The 23,357-nt window shown below is 33.9% G+C and overlaps 1 protein-coding gene across 1 annotated transcript in view; it reads left to right on the top strand.

Moving 5' to 3' along the window:
- CCAP-R (Crustacean cardioactive peptide receptor) overlaps nucleotides 1–23,357 on the top strand; it is a 265,348-nt gene that overhangs the window by 240,109 nt on the left and 1,882 nt on the right. Inside the window, exons 7-8 of the mRNA XM_089633077.1 lie at nucleotides 11,345–11,545; nucleotides 13,461–13,556. Of these exons, the coding sequence (XP_089489203.1) occupies nucleotides 11,345–11,545; nucleotides 13,461–13,556 (297 nt within the window). The remainder of the gene's footprint in view (nucleotides 1–11,344; nucleotides 11,546–13,460; nucleotides 13,557–23,357) is intronic.

Consider the following 23,357-nt stretch of genomic DNA (forward strand, 5'->3'; position numbering starts at 1 on the left):
ACGTTCTTAGTAGCAGGGACGTCGAGCTTTCAGTTTGTATTAGATAAACAAAAATCTTTTTTTTTCATCTATATTTTTATATTTTCACTACCTGCAGAGTAATGAAACAATCAAGAAATTTATTAAATTGTTAGTTACTAAAATTTTTGATTGCTATGACAACTTCAAATTTATTATTTTGATCTGTAGATTAGATAATGTTTTTGTTTGATTTAACATCTAATAAACATAAAATTGTTTTACAATATGATGTAGGATCATCTAATTTCTGAAAGTATGTACCACTAATTAATGGCAATATTTCTGACACTGTTTGATTAACGTCAAAAATATGTAGTTGGAGCATTGAGCTTTTTTAAAAATACATTCATTTTCCTATGAACCATTTTGGTGTTGATATTTAAAACTTTTTAAACGATCGCAGCGCTATCAATTTTTATCTACTACTAAATGACAGACTGTAATTCTTTTTTTAATATGTGTAGGTACCTACTATAAAGTATCCATTACTTATCATTTTCTCCGCAGTGGTGCATTGACCGTGATAAAGTTATATTTATATCATTGCATTCACTTTTTGCTTTTTCCACATGCATACATTGCCTCTTGGACAAGCCCTTGTTATTCCGACTCTATTTTACATTATGATTCAGCAGGCGCTCATTAATACCTTCAAATATAGCACATAACAATTCATGTACATGTACATGTAATTCAATTCATGTACATGTACATGTAATTCAATTCATGTAAAATAAATAAACATTAAAAAGGGTGAATTGCAAAAATACCGATAAATGATAAATATCTTAGAATATTCATTGATAAACAACATTAAAGTAAATAAACAACATTATAAATGGGAAAAAATCAACCTCTTGGTTGGTGTCTTTAGCAGATATAAAAATATATATTATATTGTAGCCTAGTAAAATCATACATAAACCAGGAGGCACTTAATTGAAATCTGTGGAATCGAATTACATGTAATAAAAAACAAGAAAATCAAAATGCTGATGAAAGCTGAAGCTTAACTTTAATTCTAGAATATCTACCAAAAAATATACAAACACTGATATTATTAAAACTTTACAAATTCAAACACATTATTTTTTAACCTAACCTAGCCTGTTTAGGCCCGCGGACCGGCTGACGATTGAGGACACGTTAATTCACAAAATTTGAACAATTCATCAAATTTCAAAGCTGATTTTCAAGTTTCAATGAAGGTTCTATTCAAGTACTGTTATTAATCCAGTTTTTTGAAAAAACAGGCCAATAATGAAAAAAATAACAGAACTTGAAAATCAGCTTTAATATTTGACGAATTGTTAAATTCTATTCTGAGATTCGTAGATTTGTTCACAAAATTAATCTATTGGTTTGGAATCTTTTTTTTTTCAAAGATCTTAATATCATCAATCGATTTTTGCTAAATTGACTTACATATTAAGATTTACATTCCTAGTTTAATTCACATAAAAATATATATTTTACTTCCAGGTTTGCGATCTATAATATTTTCAGAAAAAGTGGACTATTTTTATCATTCATTGTTATTTCCAAAAACCTTAAAAAAATGTACTTCAAGTTAGTTAACGATTAACTTTGCAGACGGAATAAAGTTTTAAATAAGTTCAACCTGTTTCCACAAACCATTCTCGTGTTCTGAATACAACTTTCATTTAAACGAAAATCGAATTAAAAGGCGCACTCTGCATTTACAGCGGAGATAAAACATCCTTGTATTCGGATTGCAGCTATTCATGTTCATGAAAATTGGATATAAGTGTGACGTCTGGGATGCCGGAATATACCTTCAAACCGGCACAACCCCAGTCAAACCGGGACGTATCGAAAGTTTAGGCATCAAGAAAACTTAGCTTTTGATAGAGACATTCTGAATTTAGCTATTTGTTCTCATAAATTCGCTTTGGTGAATTCTGTAATGCGCTTGAGTTCTGTAAAAAAACCATGCTTATGTTCTAAATAATGTATTGCAACATGTAAAAAATAATTTTTCAATGAGAAAATTGCTCGAGGCAGTTATTGGTGACATTCCCAAGTTACGAATGCATTTATTAGTTATCTGTAAAGCACTCTGCGAATTATGTAAAGAAACCATAACCAAGATTGTTCTGAGTGTCATGAATAATGTTCTGTTAACTTACCTTTAAAGTATCACATTCTTATTAAGAGAAACTCTCTGCAAAAAAAAAAAAATCTCTGCAAAGAAACCATTTCCATGTTCTAAGTGTAATGAATAATGTTCTGTTAAATTATCTTTAAAGAATCACATTCTTACGAGCTCTGCAAAGAAACCATTTCCATGTCCTGAGTGCAAAGCATAATTTCTCTTTAATGAATAATTTTCTAGCGAGGTCCGTGAAAAAAGTATTTTTTGTATACATCGGCAAAGTTACCTCAAATTTAAGCCCAGTTATATATATATATATATATATATATATATATATATATATATATATATATATATATATATATATATATTGACCTCTTCCCGTAGTATGTTGATCCAGTAAGAAGTTGTTAGACTATGTTGATCCACCTTTAACACCATATAACTCGGCTATTGTGGAATACATCTGAATGAATTGACAACAGTGGTACAATAATTATCAATGTTGCCAGTTTGCCAGAAAAACCATTTGATATACTGTTCATAAAATTTTCTAAATTTGTATGGAAATCGGATGCATAATTTATGTTGATCTACCTAAATTGGCATACTTATGTTGATCTCATATATATTGATCTATTCCCGTAGTATGTTGATCCAGGTAAGAAGTTATTGGACAAAGTTGATCTGTGTCCCTATATATGGTTTTACTAAATGAACCAATCAAGAGCAATCGGTGGACTGTTCATCACAAGGTTTTATCTGATTCCGTAATCTTTTGTGATATTGAACTCAAAGTATTAGTCTCTAGAGTCGGATATCGCATGAAATGACTGTGAGATGGTACCGTTTCAAATCAAAATGACGTGTTCATTCGACTGTTTGTTGCTTGAATTGTTTATAAGAAATGTATGCGTATTTAGATTGAAACGAAACTTTCGCAAAAGTCAAATCCATTAAAAAAATACCTACTGCGTGGCGGGCCGGATCGAAAGAGACTGGTTGAGGGATACCTTTTGACCATCAAAATCCAAAATGGCGGCAAAAGGCATAATGTTATATGGGAAATATTGAACTTGCATCTATTACCATCTCTCCTGATTACGCTTCGTGACTTAGTAGGGGTGGCCGGGTTCTTGGTTATAATGGGTAATTAATGGATGATTGGACGAGGTTGGAGCTAAGAAAAAACTGTCCAAAGAAGCGAAGCTAGCAGTCCACAATGGAGTGCTGGTACCTACCCTAATATATGGAAGTGAGGCATGGAACTGGCAGAAGAAGGCTGAAAGTAGACTGAATACTGTAGAAATGAGATCCCTGAGGCATATGTACGGTAAAATCATGTATGACGAAATGTGCGTATGCTGTGTCTATTCTACAGATATTTTATTAGAGCCTGTTAAAAGGAGCTAGCAGCATTGATCCCCAGTGCACCGTGCACGTGCTTGATACTCGACAACTGCTTGATACTCGACAACTCGACGGACACGAGCGGATTGATGTTATCGATACATATATGAACGGGTCGTTTCTCCGACTCGTTTTATCGTAAGTCGGCTCGTATGTGGAACGAGCTATCGGCATCTGTTTTTCTTCCTCAATATAATCCGGGCCTCTTTAAGACCCGCATTAATAAATTCATTCCTACAGACCCTATCTTAATCCGCCCCATAACGCTGCCCAACTGGGTGGAGACATAGTTTCTATGTATTTAACGTATAAAGACAAGGGCACTCTTGTGAGAGGTGTCACATAAAAAAGTCATACCTCCGAATTTGAATATAGAGACATACAAAATGATCTATATTATAAGCAATGAATCCACCCATCTTTTATCGATTATCACATTATTTTAGAATTTAAAAAAACTCGTAAGCTTAATAATCGCAGAACTCAACTCAACTTCAAATATTAATATTCTGTATAAACGATTGTTACATCTTACCGGAGATGACCAGATAAATCATCAAAATGATAATTCATCACATCTTTAAAAAGTTATGTAAAGTCATGGAAAGTGATGAAACAAAAACATTATTAACTGGGTTAAGTAGGTTAGGTTCGGTTAGGTTTAAATTTTTTATTCATCGTTTCTAATGACTTTACATCACTTTTTAAAGGTGTGTTGAATTGTCACTGTGTTGAGTTATCATGGAACCCTTACCGGAAATGTTTATATTTTAAAGTTCTCTAAATAAAATGAAATGCTCTTAAAAGAAACATCTCATATTTAATATTATACAACAATATGACCGGAAGTCGGCATCTTTCTTTGAAATAAATAAATCATAAACTAAAAAACAGCTACAAGGTGGTTACAAATGCAATTATATTTAATCAATTTGTTCGATTATATTTTATATGAAGTTTTTTTTACAGTGGGCCAAATGAATTCTATATGTGGCCAATTGGACCAATTCAACCAAAGTTGTCCAATTTTAATAACTTCGACGAGGAAAAGAAGTTTTTTAATTAGTTGAATAATAATTTTTCAAAATTTCAATTATGTTTAACGTAATACACTATCTGGCATCAAAAAAATCAGTCTAGTCACGAACCGTAACTATTTAGTGTAATAAAATAAAAAAATAAAATTATGTTTATATCATAGTTTGCTTTAATCTCAATAAAAAAGAAGGAAAAAAGTTTTTTTTTTATGAATGAGATAAAACTTTCCCCCAAACAACGTGTATATTTAACTAACTAACTAATTAACGATCACGCCGTTTCCCCGCAGGGGTAGACAGAGAGGACGGACCGCCAAACAACTCGGTCTTGGCACACACTTCTTGCCTCATTCACATTCATACATCGTCTCATAATACTCTTCTATTATTCTGACTCTTGACATGACCCGACTCGAGTATCTGATTCACTTGATCGTGCCATGTCTTCCTCGGGCTTCCCCGACTTCTGCTACCATTCACATTTGCATCATATATCCTCTTTACACACTCCTATCTTCGCTCATTCGCTCTACATGCCCAAACCATCTAAGCGTCCCTTTCTTAATCTTAACCACACATACGCCTCAGGGATCTCATTTATGAATTAAAATTAAAATAGCAACTTCACATTAGGAACGAACAAATAAGTACATTGACTAAGTGTTACGGACGGACATGCACTTGAGCAAGACTTGGGAGCTGTATTCACAGAAACTTTAAAAAAATAACTGACGTTTAGTTGTAGTACTGGGTCAATTGTTCTGGTATCCCCCGAAAACATAAAAACATAAACAATATAAACTAATTTTTGAAAAGAAAGACAAACATTCCCGGGTTAAGAATAACCTGGCAATATTTGAAAATCTCCTACTACCACCACAGTCAGCTGAAAATGTTGCTTGTGTTGTGATGGGGGACTTAGCCAGCCCAGGAATTGAACACACTATGCCTGGGTGGGACCCAAACGCGATGTCAACTCGGCCACCGACCGGTCTAAAATATGGCAGAAATCCTCCAGTGGATAAATAATAAAATGTAGTTTATAGGCACTTTATAAAAAAAAATCGTCTAAAGAAACAGAAAATTTTTTAAAACAGTAATAAATAAAATACATTCTGGAATCGTTAATAAGTCGTTATGAAATATTTAGCCGTGTTAAGTAATCAATAGTATCGCGGTGGCAAAACGTGGAATTCCATAGCCGTTTTTAATTTATTAAAAATATTTATGATATCAAAGACAAAACAATTAAATGTATTCTAATCAGGGTGTCGTTATATCCCGGCCGGCGGCTAGAGACGGACGCTTCGAGTCCTTTGACTCGGGCGCATTTACCGACAACAATCGGAAGTCGGGCGACGCGAAGCGAAGATGCCCGAAGCGAAGCGAAGTTCGTGCCCACACTATCGTATTAGGTCAACTTCGATCAATTGTTTATAAGAAATGTATGCGTATTTAGATTGAAACGAAAATTTCGCAAAAACAAAATCCATAAAAAAATCATAACTTAGCAGGGGTACACGGGTTCATAGGGTGAGGTTTGTCTAGGTCCTGGCGGCGGATGCGTTTGCCCATCTACTGCGTGGCGGGCCGGATCGAAAGAAACTGGTTGAGGGATACCTTTCGACCATAAAAATCCGAAATGGCGGCAAAAGGAATAATGTTATGTAGGAAATTTTGAACCTGTATCTTTTACCATCTCCCCTGATTACGCTTCGTGACTTAGTAGGGGAGGCCGGGTTCTTGATTATAATGGGTAATTAATGGATGATTGGACGAGGTTGGAGCTAAGAAAAAACTGTCCAAAGAAGCGAAGCTAGCAGTCCACAATGGAGTGCTGGTACCTACCCTAATATATGGAAGTGAGGCATGGAACTGGCAGAAGAAGGCTGAAAGTAGACTGAATACTGTAGAAATGAGATCCCTGAGGCATATGTGCAGTAAAATCATGTATGACGAAATGTGCGTATGCTGTGTCTATTCTACAGATATTTTATTAGAGCCTGTTAAAAGGAGCTAGCAGCATTGATCCCCGTTGCACTGTGCACGTGCTTGATACTCGACGGTCCGAGCGGAATACACGTTCACAGTTAAGTTGATGTTATCTATACATATATGAACGGGTCGTTTCTCCGACTCGTTTTACCGTAAGTCGGCTCGCATGTGGAACGAGCTATCAGCATCTGTTTTTCCTCCTCCATATAATTCGCGCCTATTTAAGACCAGCATTAATAAATTCATTCCTACAGCCCCTACCTTAACCTGCCTCATAACGCTGCCCAACCGGTTGGCGACATAGTTTCTCTGTATTTAACGTGTAAAGATAGGGGCGCTCTATCGAGAGGTGTCACATAAAAAAATCATACCGCCGAATTTGAATATGGAATAATTTCCTTTTGCCGCCATTTTAGATTTTTATGGCCAAAAGGTATCCCTCAACCAGTCTCTTTCGATCCGGCCCGCCACGTAGTAGCTGAGCAAACGCAACAGTGTACCCCTGCTAAGTTATGATTTTTTTATGGATTTGATTTTTGCGAATGTTTCGAATAGCTCTAAAGATGATTCTTTTAAAATCATCCCATATTTAATATTATAAAACAATATGACCGGAAATCAGCTGAACTAAAAAAACAGCTACAAGGTGGTTACAAATACTATTATATTAAATCAATTTTGTCATTTAATTCCCAAACAATGTGTATATATATATTCCTTTAAATTAAAATAGCAACTTCACATTAGAAAAGAGAGGACAACGAACAAATAAGTACATTGACTAAGTGTTACGGACGGACATGCACTTGAGTTTATAAAACTTGGGAGCTGTACTCACAGAAACTGGAGTTTAGTTGTAATACGGGGTCAATTGTACCGGTATAATCATCCCCCAAAAACATTAACACAGAAACCATATAAACTACTAAATGCGGTTTAAAGCTAACGAATCCACCTAGATTTAATCAATAATCCCATATTTCTAGATTCCATAAGTACCCACTCTATTGTGTACCTAGAGGTAAAACTAAGATATTGCACAATATTGGCAAAATATGGCAGAAATCGCTCCAGTGGATAAGTAATAAAACGAAGTTTATAGGCACTTTATAAAAAAAAATGTCTAAAGAAACAGATAAATTTTTAAAACAATTATGAATAAAGTACATTCTGGAATCGTTAATAAGTCATTTTGAAATATTTCGCCGTGTTTAGTAATCAATAGTATCGGGAAACGCGGTGGCAAGACGTAGAATTCCATAGCCGTTGATTATCAAAGACAAAACAATTAAATATATGAAATTCTCTGTATGAAATTAGTTTTCATATAGAGAATATCCAAATAACCCTTTTTTGTGTATAAAAACATATCGGCTTTTTGGTTAAGATGTGGTGTGATATGATTTGTATTTTTTTATGAAACACTAATATGAGGCATGAAGGAATTACAAAATTTAAATAAAATATATTGAAGTGCTTTTAGTTGGTATTACTATAAACTGCACGTGTTAGTTCATCTTCTGCCATGTTTGTGCTAAAAATACTTTATTCAACTTCTCGAAGCAAGCTGTAGCTTTTTGTAGGAAATATGATATCTGATTATAATATTGTCAATATTTATTTTTTCATTTTTTACAAATAAAAACTTGTGTGAATACCGCACCAGAGTCATACAGTCCTAACCGCTCCCGTCTGGAGCCAGTGAGACTATGGCATCCTCAAAGGAGACCTCAAAGGAGATGACGAGGAGGAAGGTGGGAGAGTACCTAGCTATTCAGATATAACCAAACACTAATTGTAAAATAGTGCAAATTAATTTTAGTAAAATTTATTTGAACCCGCGACCTTCGGATTGCTAGTCGAGAGCCACCTCAAGTAGTTTGATATGTTTGGTGACTTAGCAGGAGTGCCCGGGTTTATGGGGTGAGGTTTGTTCGGTTCTTGGCGGCGGATGCGCTTGCCTACCAAATGCGTGGTGGGCCGGATCGATTAATCCTCTTTCAACGCATCGCCTTGCAACGCAGTAGGAGACTTGGATTCTTATGTTTATCACTCGAACACACTGACCCCCAGATTACTACCCACCCATCATACCTATTTCCTTCCCAGAACTCACTCATTCCTTTCTTTCAAAATACCCCCAACACAGCATTCACAAAGATGACATAGGCCTTGAGGGTTACGATTTTCCTTAGGGCCTCCTGTGTGGAGACGATGTAAAAAAATACAAAAAATAAACAACTTTCTCGCTAAATCGTTGGCGGTGACTAATGGTAGGGGTATTGGTTATCTAATAAATGGTTCCCGGGGCGGCGGTACACATAATTGTAATAGTTCTCGAGGGCTCTGATGTACAGACATTATGGCTCCTGTTGATTGACGAACATATACTAAAACATCGTTGGTTGGAATCGGTGCTTGAAATGACTTTAGCCATGTTTAGTAAAAAACAAATTGGAATTAATTTTTCAGCAATTTCAATTTAAAATTTGAAAGATTAAATTCTCACCAATCTAATCGCCGCAATTTTAATAGGCACATATTATGGATATTACGCTTTGTTTCAACTTAATCATTACAAGAAACTTACGTCGGGAGAGATGGTAAAAGATACATTATGATAAAATTTGATTCAATCAATGTTCAAAACTTCTCTTATAAAATGACTTACACAAATCTCACCCCATGAACCCGGGCACCCCTGCTAAGTCACGAAACGTAGTAAATGATGCATTAAAGTTACATTTTTGTTTAATCAAGTTCAAAAGGTTTTTTAAGCATGGATTTGACGTTTGCGAAAGTTCCATTTCAATATAAATACGCGTGAGGCAGTCTATCCTCTTTAAGTACAGAGTCATTTTCATAGAATATGGATGTTCTAACGGAATCTAAAAAGTACCACAACGCGCGCGAAATTGGCGGTTACAAGTTACAACACATACAAGCGGTCAAGTTTGTCTGAAATATATAGATCAACAAAATAAATCGTGTAAAATGTATATGCGACCGAAAAATGGGCGTGGCTTACAGCTAAATCTCGATGACACAAGTTGATCTGTAGGGATTTACATATGTATGCCAGCTTGGGTAATGGATCAACATATCCGGGGTGGATCAACAAATGCAAACGGATCAACATATACCTGGCGTACCGTCGCGCGAGATCAACATAGTACGAGAGGGGATAAATATATATATATTTATATATATATATATATATAAACATGTTTATGTTTATGTTTATATACATGTTTTTACGGTGGATTACAAAAATGGTCGGCCGTATATAAAATGAAAGTGGTGTTTACAAAGTTAACGTTTTATTTTAAATTATTAAAAAATATTCCTTCTGAAATTGAATACCTTCTTATGAATAAATTAATTTTACCCGATCGATAAACAATTACCGTACATTAATGGTTGTTTATAATTTTTGTAAAATTTAAAATACATATATTAGTAACTAAGCTCTTAATGTACATAAAACCGTAAAGTATTTGCTGAGGAAACCATTTACGAAAAAGAAATTTTTCGAAATTATCTCTTTTTTCTGAAATTAAAATAAATAAATCTAAAAAACTAATGAATTAAATAATTGTAGTGTCAAAATTATTTTACCGCAAGTATTCGAAAAGAGTAGGACATATCCCACCCTTTTTACTTATATGAGAAAGAGTTCGCTAAATTAAAGAGACTCCTATAAAACACGAAAACAAATAAAAGAATTTAACAAGTTTTGACAAAGGAAGCTGGGGTTAGCAGTAAATTCGAAAGGGTGGGTACTTAAGGGAGTATTATTTTAGTAAACTAAATAATTATTATTAACGTTATGCTATTATGGTGTTGTGTGTTATTATGATTGTCACTGAGTGCCCAAGGAACAAGTCCGGATGGTGGGAGACATGTCGTATCTCCCTAATGTAATTTATTTTATACAAGCCCACTGGGCGCATGCATTAACTATTTGACATACAGCAAAAAATAACTGTAGTCCAGTTAAAAATAAGTGTAATTCACCGCCATAAATGTTGTGTTTGCAGTCGAGGGACGTCTCGGTCTTTAACCCCTTACACGGGCGGCACGAATTAAAAATAAATACACCTACCCCCTTCCATACACAGGGCAAAAAATAAAAATAAAGAATAAAGATAGTAGGTAAATACTTATAGAGCAGGATGGTACAAATATGGATATTGAAAAATTACCACGACTGTTACCTTGATGGCCTACATGGTCGAGGGGTAAGGCTCTCGACTAGCAATCCGAAGGTCGCGGGCTTAAATCCGGGCGTGCGCTTGTAAATTTAATTTGATTGATTTTTGTTGTTTCACAATTTTATCATTTAAATACTATACGGTATATTTGCTGGCACGTTTCAGAGTAGAAGATGCTGTCAGTATCGCTCTGATGTAAGACCCCCTTTCAGAATTGAAATGTTTCTTGAAATAGCTTTATCCGTGTTTCACGACCAGATCTGAATTTCTAGATACTTCCCCACCATCTTCTTCCCATCTCCTTTCTCTACCTTCAGCCTCACAACATACTCACAAATGGTTGGGAGTAGTTGGGATTATTGTGCGGTATTAATTATAAATCAAACATAATTATCTATCCCCGCGGTGCACGTGTACAAATTTAATTATGCACTATGCATCGAGGGGCGCGCGAACATTTGAAACAAATAAAATCTTAGAAGAACAAAATGGCTTAAGGCCTGATTTTTCTTTCATAGTTTTTTCTGATTATTTTTTTTGTTTTATTCTAGACCAGCTGCAGTGTTGGATCGAGCTAGGATCACCACAAAAGTGGCAGATCTGGATGACGAGCGTGTCCGTAACGCTGTTCGTGGTGCCGGCCCTGACCATCACCGCCTGCTACACCGTCATCGTCATCACCATCTGGGCCAAGAGCAAGGTGGTCATCAGTCCGCCCGCCAGCTCTAAGAGGCTTAAGCGAGGGAGACAAGGTCAGTACCATCACAACAGACGCTTTATTGTCCAATTTTTGCATGTATTATGTGTACCTACCGGATAATTCGCACTAGTGACATCTATGTCGATTTTAAAGAAAACTCACTACGCCAATTTACATAAGACATTTCAACATCTAGGTGACAGGAATGAATTTCAGTATGTGCTCAAAAACATTTTCGATATTTGAAATTGATATTGCTCAATTGCACGAGAAGTGAAAAAAGTTAGCTTTTAAATTTTTTTTTTGTTAAATTTAATCAGTTGCGACTGAGTTTGGTTCCTTCTGGTTCTAGACCATTTAGCACGCGTTCCGCCTATCTTACACTTGCCTGACATCGTATTTTTCCATTCGAATTTAATTTCTTAATCATGGGGAAACCCAGTTTTGTTTTGGAAATTTAAGGCCCGATTAGCCAAATATTTCGATCACAAAACACTTCCACATATTTCATTGTTTATATCGTGGTTTTCAAACATTTTTTACAAAAAAGACTACCTACTAAAAGAAAATTACGTGGAAACAATTCTTATGAATCAAACATATCACAAATATCCGATTTCGACGAAAGTCTGGCTCTATTAATTCCGTTTGACATTTTCACCGAACCGTAAACGAATTTATGAACATCACATAATATTGTTTTTATGAGAAATATTTCTTATTAACCTTTTTTCGATAAAAATGTTATTGGTGTGTTCAAGGTTTAAAAACAAACACAAAGTTTTTGTCGGCCATGGCGAAACTGCCCGATGATTTATTTTGCAATTTTTTAAGATCGTCTTGAGACCTGAAATGTTCGACTAGGTCTATCGAAGATTAACATCTATATTCCGAGACATCACGTTTCCATTTACAATGGTGTTATTTTATATACGTTCGCAGGAATCTGCCGACAATAGTGATAGTCCCCAGCGCGTCGATCCTCCTCGGCAAGAAAGCCGGCGTAAATATTTATGAGCCCGTTTCAAGGCGTTACGTTTTTAAATAAAAAAAATATCCGTCATCCGTAAAATGTATACATATGACAGAAATATATTGTATTCTAACTCTTAAACCGACACGTGACAAATGTATGAAAAGCTTTTAAAGGATAATGTATATAGGTACGTGTTATAAGCGTATACAAAATACACAGTGTTCTGTGGCCTGTATTCTGAACGACACAATGTAATGTGTTATCATTGTATTTACTTACGCTAGGATCGTGACATGTGTTCTGCCACATAATAAGGACTACTGTAGATTAAGGTTAAACATATTTGCGCAAACAATAAACAACAATGGTTACACTTTGAGCTCGGTTAACAATAATTAAATTTAAGTCCGAGGCTAACAACATCTTCTTTATTCTGTTAACAACTAAGTTTGCTGTGAATTATGATGGTGGTGTTGTATCACGTAAATGAAAGTCACTAAATAATAAGGAGAAATATTAGAATTTTCCTCAGGTACCACAAGTCGGACAACATTATCAAATCTCATTACTAGTATTGAATAAAAGTTTTTCACTTTGGTCTTTCGAAATTCGCAAACTCGCAAAAAGAACACGTTTTTTAATTAAAAACCAACAGTCAATTTTGTGAAAGGTACAGTTTTTGCCAGACGAAACGATATTTGAAATTTTTAAATAGTGCATGTTGATTACGTTCAATATAGCGCATTATAAATGGTCAAACAAAAATTAGTTTTATGAGAAATTATGAAAACAGATTGGTATTTTTTTTAAATATTTTTCGTCAATTTTAAAACATTTTCTTTTAAATAAAAAAATAAAATGTTTGCGTTTGCTCCAACGGTACCAAAGATTTAAGCACTTACATCATGTTTATCTCCCTAAAATAAATTGTTCAGCGCAGTACTTAAAATGCTTATGGTTGAAAGTAATCTTGGTTTATTCTGTTTTCCAGCTTCAGACGATGTGGACTCGAGGCGTGCGAGCTCGAGAGGTTTGATCCCGCGAGCGAAGATTAAAACTGTGAAAATGACGTTTGTCATCGTTTTCGGTAAGTTTATTTCTGTATATTCGTTGCTTTGAATTAATTCATCCTTTCTGCATCAGATTAGATTATCGCGTTTTGCAAATTTTCAGCTTTGTAAGTTATGTAATATACTTCTCTCTTGCCATTGTTATTTGACATATCCATTAATGAATATAATTCGGTCTAGACAACGTTGGAATACGTCATCTAATTTGTGTTAAGCACGGAATAAAAACGGGTAAACGAAGGCAAAAGGCTTATGTAAAAACCAAATTTCAAGTCGTTAATAGTAGAACATATATAAAAGTGGGCCAGGAGCTAGTGGGTCTATGTCATTTACAAATCGGAGAATGTTATAAGCCTAAAATGAATTACAGAGGGGAAGGAAAATGGAAGGATAAATGTTGGAAAGTACCTGACATTTCAGATCTGGTCACTAATTTTAAAAGTTTATTATTTCTAATATGGTGATACAGCCAATATGAGCAATATTTTTTTTTTTTAACGTTAGCTCCGCACTGGAGTCCCTGAAGAAAATAACTTGCCTCAGGGCTTATGTAATCTTTGGGGATGCTTTATGAAGGGTTTTTTTAAAAAAACGAAGGAGATGAAGAAGAGCAATATTTGGGAAGGAAAAAGCTGTGGTAGGAATCTGGGGTCAGTGTGTCCAGGAGTGACGGATGTTTAAGTTTGTCTCGACCACTGCAGTGTAAGGCGAATGGTGGAGAGAATGTGCTGGAGTAGTAAAAAGTTCTACCTCAACTAATCATTTCAAATCCGACCCGCCACACAGTAGGTGGGCAGACGGATCGCTAAGACCTAAAGTCCTCACCTCACCTCACCTTACCCCTATAAACCCATAATAACCCTAATAACCCCTGTTAAGTCGCCAAACGTAGTGAACCACTTGTGGTGATCTACGGCAGAAATTGAATTTCCTTCATTATTGGTGAGAATAAACCCCTAATGTACTGTGTACGCAAGACTTATGACATACTGACACTTCCTCATCAAGATAACACGTAAAAGACTATTATTTTTGACAACCATATTCCACCATGTGAGATTTCCAACACTTATATATATGAACAAGCTTAGATATGAACAATCATTCGTGTGGGCAAGTTTCTAACGGTTTAATGTTTGCGAAGGACGCTGGAAAGGGCTGCCGGCTGATTTGAATATCTCCAAAGAACGGCGCTAACAAGACTATTGTGTGGCGGTCTTCTGCTGACTGAGATTTAAGTGGCTTTCACATTACCATAGAGCGGCACGCACTTCCATGCCACGCAGGACAAATGCCCATTATTTTACCTTTTTTTATTCGTGACCCTTCTCAAACTGCAAAAGCTTCGTTGAAAACAAGCAATTGGAGGATGGAGGATAAGAAAGAAGATTGCGCTTAAAACGAGCAAATATATAAATATGTTAATGATTCGGGAAACATTGTTATGCTTTCCTTTAAAAACAACGATGTCGCAATTAAATGTACACAGAGAAAAACGACTAAAGCTAATTTATTAATAATCTCTTCAAATTATTGGTAACTCCGGTTAAAAATGAGATTGCAGGCCTTGCGAATGAATTGAAAGTTTTCTTGGTTAAATTTTAGTAAATTACGAATATATTTTCATGATGTCGGAATATGTGTTAAATATGAATAAACCAAATATTTTTGCATTGCAACGAAAATTCTTTTTATTATTTATTATCTAGGCAAAGTGATAAAATATTCTCAAAATGATATTTTATTAATAAAGCATATTAAGTTATCTTGAGGGCAAAAATCGATTTCTCTCCGTGTAATGTTGCAGTAATTGACAAGTTAAATCTGTTGTTTTCAAGTATTAATTCGGAGATTAATAAAGGTTTTTTCAAATCACAACAGTGATGGTATGACCATTACAAACTGAAAAATTGGTAGGTATGTGTAATTTCGTGTATTTGGATTCCATCTTATCCGAAACGCATCTGTTATTGAATAGGTAGTAAACATCACTGATGTTTCAGAAATGGTTTTTTTGGATTCGATGAGAATTTTCCCAAATTTTTTCTTTATTCCTGGAGTAGAGCCTATTTTCAAACTATAATCTTTGCTTAGTCGATTATTCAAGAACATTAAAAGTTAGCAATGACTAATTTAACCATGGGGTAAAGAAGATAACTAGAATTATCTTCCATAAAAATTTGAATGGAAAAAAATGTTTCATTTAACCCAACAGCCTAACGCTTTACCTCACTTACAATAGCCTGATATCGTATCTGTACACCCCAATTTCAATTTTCATACACATAATTTTATACTGGAAATTCAAGCCGCGATTGGGCAAATATTTGGATGACGAAATACTTCCACAAGGCATATGAAATGATTGTATACAATAAATCATTTAATTAATTGTGACCAGTAGAATATATCCCTATATTTAATGCGTTTTGATATTTGAATTTATGGCAGATCACAGAAAACTAACTGAATCAAGACACTATAATTATTGTACATTGAGATAATGAGTAACACACAATTACACTCCTCTTTCATCCTTGAGGAGGCTTTACGAACATTCTTGCAGAGCTTATAACTAATTGGATGCTTCCAAGTAGATTATTAAAAATAAAAATTAAATATTTATCTTAAACTACTGTAGTATTATCGTAGACTACTATAAGAGTCCACATATCTGATATTATTTTTTTAAATGTTAAAGTCAATTATTGATAAATGTTGCGTTTTTTTTAACTCATCTTTTTGTTATTATTAAAATTTATTTTATTTTATCTAGCTCAATTATAAAAGTTAATTAATTCCTTATATTAACTTTCATAATTGAGCTAGAATTCCCTCACCAAACACAAAAGCCTAACCTCTTTATGGCAAGGTAAGGCTATTTTTTTATTTTACATTATAAAACTGTATGATATGTAAAAATTGTATTTATTTATTTATTTATTTATTTATTTATTTATTTATTTATTTAAACGCCCATTGGGCTTTTACATACATTGTTATTAGTGTTATTACATTAACTATGTGACATTGAAAAGTTTACGTACATATATAAATAAAATAGTTATTATATCTGTAGTACATAAATGTTTTACAAATAATACAGAATACCATTATGGAGAACAGTTTTTTTTTCTTTTTTTACTTACTTAGAAAAATAAATGGATTGAAATTAATCAGCATTTATAGGGACTTAAAATCATATTCGAATTGTTATTTAAATTACAATATTAATTTGTAAAGTTAAAACATATATATTAAAGTTAAAAAGTCATAAAAGAAGTCATAAAAGAAAAGAGTGAAAAAACAGAAGCTAAAAAATGGGTTTTTTACTATGGAGTGGAGAAGTCATACATATCAGCAAAGTGTTTATGTAGATTTCGTTTGAGCACTGCTACGGAATCTCTAAATATATCAACAACATTACCAAATTTATTACCAAAATTTTGTATTCGATTTAACGATATGTGCGCATGATAATTAGATTTGAAATTGTTACAGAAAAAGGTGGAATTTTGTCTCGTATTTTTGGAAGGTACAAATAATTTTATTGTGGCAAGAATTTCAGGGCTGTCGATTCTATAATTAATAATTTTATTTAGTAGAACAAGGTCGGAGATAATTCGCCTATCTGATATTAATACATGTTACATTGTTTTGAAATTTACATAAAGTAGATATAATGAATCACCATACTAGGCGGCTGCCTGTTTCATGGTGACCAATTGAGTGTAATTACTTTGTATGAAATATGAAATCTAGTGTAAACATATGAAATAAGTAACTATAGATGAAGCTAAAATTTTGGAAAAATTGTAATAAAAAGTAGAAGATAGAAATTAGAAAGGAGAAAGAAGTAAATTAGCATTAGATTGTAAAAATGTACATAATTATATATATAATTTTTAATATGTGTGCATGCAAGCACACATGTGTATATAGCAGCAGACATAGGTACCTATATACATATAACAACACATGTATACATACACCCATATGACGCATCCTCACGCATATAAACAATATATACACCTCTATCTGAGTACTTGGAATAGGCTATGTTTATTTTTACAAATACAAACATTAAATAATATAAAATTAATATAATTAAAAAATACTGTAAAACTCGACAGTCAAACCTTACATTTTGATGTTTGATATCATGGTAATTCTTCTAAAAATATATTCTTATTTTTAAAATAGAATATCATTCATTCAAAATACCTTATTCACAAAAAATATTAAAAAACTACAAAATCTTGCAAAAGTTTCTCAAACATGTACCCATTTCGGGCCAGTCGTTTATTTACATATAATTTCAGAAGAAAACATTAAAGCGTTCTTAATCTTATGTATCTCACAATGGTATTGTGTACTAAAAATAATAATAAATTACTAAATAATAAATAAAGCGTAATAAATCCGCATGACATTATTCAAGCCCAGACCATAATAAAAAGTCTTTATTATTTTGCTAACTTTCCTAAATGATATTCCCATAAACATCGCTTATCTGGAAGCATGAAAGTTTCCCGTTGTTTAAGCACTTTCATACACCGCTTTATTATGATTTGATCCTGTGCCTAATCTAATATACGCCAATACCATCTACGGTTTGGGACAGAGGCTAGAAATAACACTGTAACAGGTCAACAGCCATGGACCATATAACCCTTTAGAGCATAATGGTTCGTAGTATAGTTACATCTAATTTTCCAAAAATCCTTCTAATTTTCCGTTTTTACTCATTGTTTTAGCACGATATTTTGGAAATAACAGCTTTGGATTTACATCGGTAGACAGACGCACAATAATTGTAGATTATATATATATATTCTTAAATCCGTCCTCACCGGACAAACGCCACGGAACACCCATCAGAGAACTAGTGCTGGGTTAATCGATCATTTACATGTACAGGGTTGCTCACGACCACTGGCGAAGTGGTCGGGATGAAAGTACCCGATCTTTGGAGTAAATGCCGTAGAGAAAAGAAGAGAGATCGATGCGCGCGCTGCACGCCGGCTTTCGAAGCAAGTCCAAAAGCACCCGTCGCACCCGAGACCCGAGTACCGAAACCCGGTCCTTAATAGGGTACTTTCGTTTGACGTTGATTTGATGTAGATAGTAGGAAAATGTAAGCCTATTTTAGATTTCATATCAGGTATCTACTATCTCTATTTGTTCGTCGCGAGAACGAGATTCGAGATACCTGGTCTACAAAATTTTTACTTCTATGGTCGCTCGCATCACCACACCGGTACCAGGCAACCATCAAGGGACACAAGGTGCGATTGATTTTTTTTGTTGTAAAATTAACTCGCTTGCTCAATGATAGTTTTAGAGTGGATTACAATGAGCGGGTAGTTAGTACGATCGAACAAGTACTATAGTGAATCTTTCACAAGCCTGCTGCTCTGCCGGGACCAGAGATATTAGAAGAACGAGATTTGCTATGAGCAGTTCATAGTGTGTAGAATTGTTTTGCCCAGTGTCGCCGGTTTTGTTCACCAATACTACTGCACACCTTCGCTTACGCTAAGGTATCGGCACTAATACATAGAACAGAATTTTGAGAAAGATAGTATTCAAAGTACCCTAATTAGGTAGTACTCCGCCTACGGTCCGGCGGCCAACATAGCATATAGCCCAGTCAATGAAGGTTTTGTGTCGGAACTAATTCCCCGGAAGCTGAATTTTTCACAGATGTTAGAAGACTTTTAGACATGTATTTTTACAAAAGTCCCCGACTTTTCCCCTTGTGCTTCCTTCCCCACCCCCTCTTGAATATATTTTTCAAAACCTTTCGAAATTCGCTAATATCTCCTTAATGGTTTTATTAAATCAAATTATTTATTTTTTATTTAGTTTTTAATTAGTTATTCTAAAAAATTGTATTCTTTCATTTTTCGGAGAAAAGCTATACAATCTCTATACTATTTTAAAAACTGATATTTTTCCTTTACTAATAAATTGTAGAGATTTTATAGCTTTTCTCGCAAAAATGAAAGAATACAATTTTTTAGAATAACTAATTAAAAACTAAATAAAAAAAAATTCGATTTAATAAAACAATTAAGGAGATATTAGCGTATTACAAAAGGATTTGAAAAATATATTCAAGAGGGGTGGGGAAGGAAGCACAAGGGGAAAAGTCGGGGACTTTTGTAAAAATACATGTCTAATGGTCTTCTAACATCTGTGAAAAATTCAGCTTCCGGGGAATTAGTTCCGACATTGGGTCTTTTTTTCCCTTCATTGACTGGGCTAATATCTCGTTCTTCTAATATCTTTGGCCGGGACCAACATTCGTCCGCAGCTTTTATGACTCGTTATTGTACCCAAGGGCTCATTGGCTTATTGTGGGTTTCTGTAAAGCTTAGTTTTCTCTTTAACAAACCTTTGCATTATCGAACAATTCTGGAAAAAAAATTACCATTTCTGTAATATTCAATCAAAGATCTAAGCGATAATTAGCAAAAAAAATAAAATTGCAGTTCTGCTACCTTTCATGACTCTTAAGAATTATTAGAATGATGATAAGAACAGTAATAATAAAAATATATTATATTGGATAATTTGCAAAGCGGCGTTTTCGTGAAAATCATCCAAGGGTGATTCGTACAAATATAGCTTCCTCGGATTTACCATAAAACTTACGTACCTGATTGTAAAAACCACGTCGGGAGATCACTGGGAGACCTCCTAAATCGTGGAGCTATCGTGTTACTTAATATTTCGAACTCCTCTTCCAGTAATTCTCAAATATTAGTTATTATTTTTTTATATCTACATTTTAACCGGACATCGCCCATTTTTGCCCAGCAGTTCATTATTTAATGCAAAATGTAAAATAGCTAGTACAAATCGACCGTAACTAAAATACTTTATTTTATCCATATTTTATGAAAATACTCGTTTGGGGAGGGGGTGTATTACCTCCTCCGGTGCGCTAGGGTTAAAATAATATACAAATATGCAGAAACAATTATCAATCAAAATAATTATCAATAATTATTCTAAGCCTTTAAATATTTTTTTATTTGTCGTGTCGCGGACGGAAAACTTCCATGTATTTTGTACCAGTAAAGCAGTAGCTTGACAAATAAAAAATATGTATTGTGTAAATAAGTAAGTAGATACTGACTGGCTCGCTTACCTTTGTACATTAGGTTTGCAACTGGACCATTTATGGATATAATTTTCTGTTATCTGTGAAGCTGAGGGTTTTTTCCACCGTGCAGACATTGTAGAAATATATTTTTAAATATCATGCTTTTAACATTGGTGTACCTCAGTAGCTTTAAAAACATTTTTTTATTCGCTTATAGGATTTTCAAAACGATTTCAGCTAAAAGGCGGGTCCAATGGGTTAATGTTTAAATACCTTTTCATTCCAATAACTCACCTTTCCCCAATAATTCGTATGATTTTATCAAACGAGGAACGCGATACCTTATACCTTACAAATGCTGTTTACAAAGAGCTTAAATAATGAAAGCAACGAGGTTCAATCCACATCGTTAGTCAATAAAAGTTTATCTCGATGCTATCTTCCAGAATGTATTATTTAACAGAGACGATAATATTAAATTACCAGTTATATTATCAGGACTGGGTGAAGTTTGTTTTTCTATTGAATAGCCGCATAGTAAAAGCTTGCCGTAATTGCAAACGTGGATTTAAACTGTTAGTAAATAATTCTACAGAAATCTGAAGAGATTTATAGTTTACATTCCCTATTAAGCAAGTACACATAATTATATTTCAATTTTAGTTAAACATTTTAGGACTAACGTATGTTTTATTATGTAATGAATGGGGACCTTAGCACAGGTAAAGCAACCAGTGAAGACCACATTAACAAATAATAGTTAAAAATAAAGTTATTATATTATTTTTACAGGTGACATTTATATAATACGGTAAATAAAAACACACGCGTATTCAACTGCAACGTTGTGTCGAAATTTCAAAGGAATCGGTAACTAAATTTCGGAGATTTAAGATTTTGAATAAAAGAACATTTACATTTTTATTTATGTAGATAGATTTTTTTTTTAATTTGCCGGTAACCCGGGCGTTTATTGACATCAATATTTGTTTACAAATTATGTGCGCTACCCGACTCACTAGACAATATCTGTTCTGAGCCGGGTAGTAAAAATATATAATAGATAGATTGATGTATTAATCTTGGGGAAATCAAGAGTAGAATTTTGACATTTTTTTCAGTACACCAAAAATACAATCAATTATAGATATCCTGGTTTTGATAAGAAAATAATAATTGTGTTAAAATATATTTTTAAATACTTGTGTGTTCTAGAAAAATACAAAAACAAACGAAATAAATTATTTACATTTTGTTTTCGGGGTTCCTTTAAATGTTATTCGTAACAAAGATTAAGTATTTGTCGTCGATCTTAGAACACAATCCGTAAGTCGATAAACCTTGGATCTTCTACTTTCCAAAAAGCGCTAGCATAATTTTAATTTGGGAGGCGGGTACGAGTAGGCACTGCCGCCCCGGAAACAATTTATAGGATAACCAACACCTCTGCCATAGGTTGACTTCATAGGGGTGTCCGAGTTTATGGGAGAGGTTTTCTTGTAATAGAGTTTTCTTTCCCAAATCTCGTGGCGTCTGCCCAATAACTGCGTGGCGGGCCGGAACGGGAGAGACTGGTTGAAGGAGACCATTTAACCTTCCCAACAGGACCTTTTTCCTTCCCTGAACTTCCTCTCTTTCCTTTCCTTTGAAAGACCCTTCACACAGCATCCTCAAAGATAACATTGGCCCTTGGGGAAATTTTTTACCCGAGGCTTCCTATATAGAGCTACTGAAAAAAAAATATACGCATACTCGTACTTTTGTCTAAGATTTAACGGAAAGAGCTTCGCGTATATTTCTATGAGAAAACAACAATCATTTGTTTTTTGCCGACCGAAACTGATTTACAATTGTTTACGCCAATAATGGCTAATTGTTGATTCGTGGAGAATTAGTTAAGTGGCAATGAATTTTGTTCTCGACCTCTCTTTCTCCTCTCCGTGAGACCTCTCCCCCGTGCCTGGGCATTCAGTCTAAAAACCAACAGCCGCGACGCGAAGTTAACATTATATTACATATAACGCATCGCATATCAATCAGAAAATCATCACAAACGCATCGCAATAAATAAGATTTGTTAAACCAAAACTATAGTAAAAGTAGCATCCCACTAAGTGAATGTTCCTCAACCTCTGTAAATACCTTCTACCTTACAAAATTCATTGCCCAAGTAACGATATCAACATGGAATAATTGATTTTTTTATTAGAAGGTCCACAGCTTGAACAAAAATAAAATATATTATTTATTTGTTTTCCTCTTCCCTTAACAACTTTTTATTTTAAAGTCATTATAAAAATTATATACCTAAGCAACTTTAGCAGAAGACCTTTTTGAATTAACCATATTCAACCTCATTAGTGTGTATATCAATATATTTGTATTACAAATGCCATTTTGTCTTACAAAATAAAATAAGTGATCAAGTTAAAACAATGAAATAAGTTTTGTTTTTACTAAACACAGTAATTTATTTTCGATAAATGGGTAAAAATGGGTAAAATGGGTAAAAAATGGCTAAAAATCAAATGATAGTGAACGTGAAAGAAAAACGTATCTATTAAAATTTAAAAAAAATTAAATCGATAAAATATTATTAATGGAACAACAAAACAAATATCAAATGAATATAAAAAATATTTTTTTTAAACTTTATTCCACTTAATTTTATAGTCCGTCGTAGAACTACAAGCGGAGGTTTAAT

This window comes from Hesperophylax consimilis, chromosome 1, assembly GCF_061612785.1.
Source record: "Hesperophylax consimilis isolate HC1 chromosome 1, BYU_Hcon_1.0, whole genome shotgun sequence".
NCBI lineage: Eukaryota > Metazoa > Arthropoda > Insecta > Trichoptera > Limnephilidae > Hesperophylax > Hesperophylax consimilis.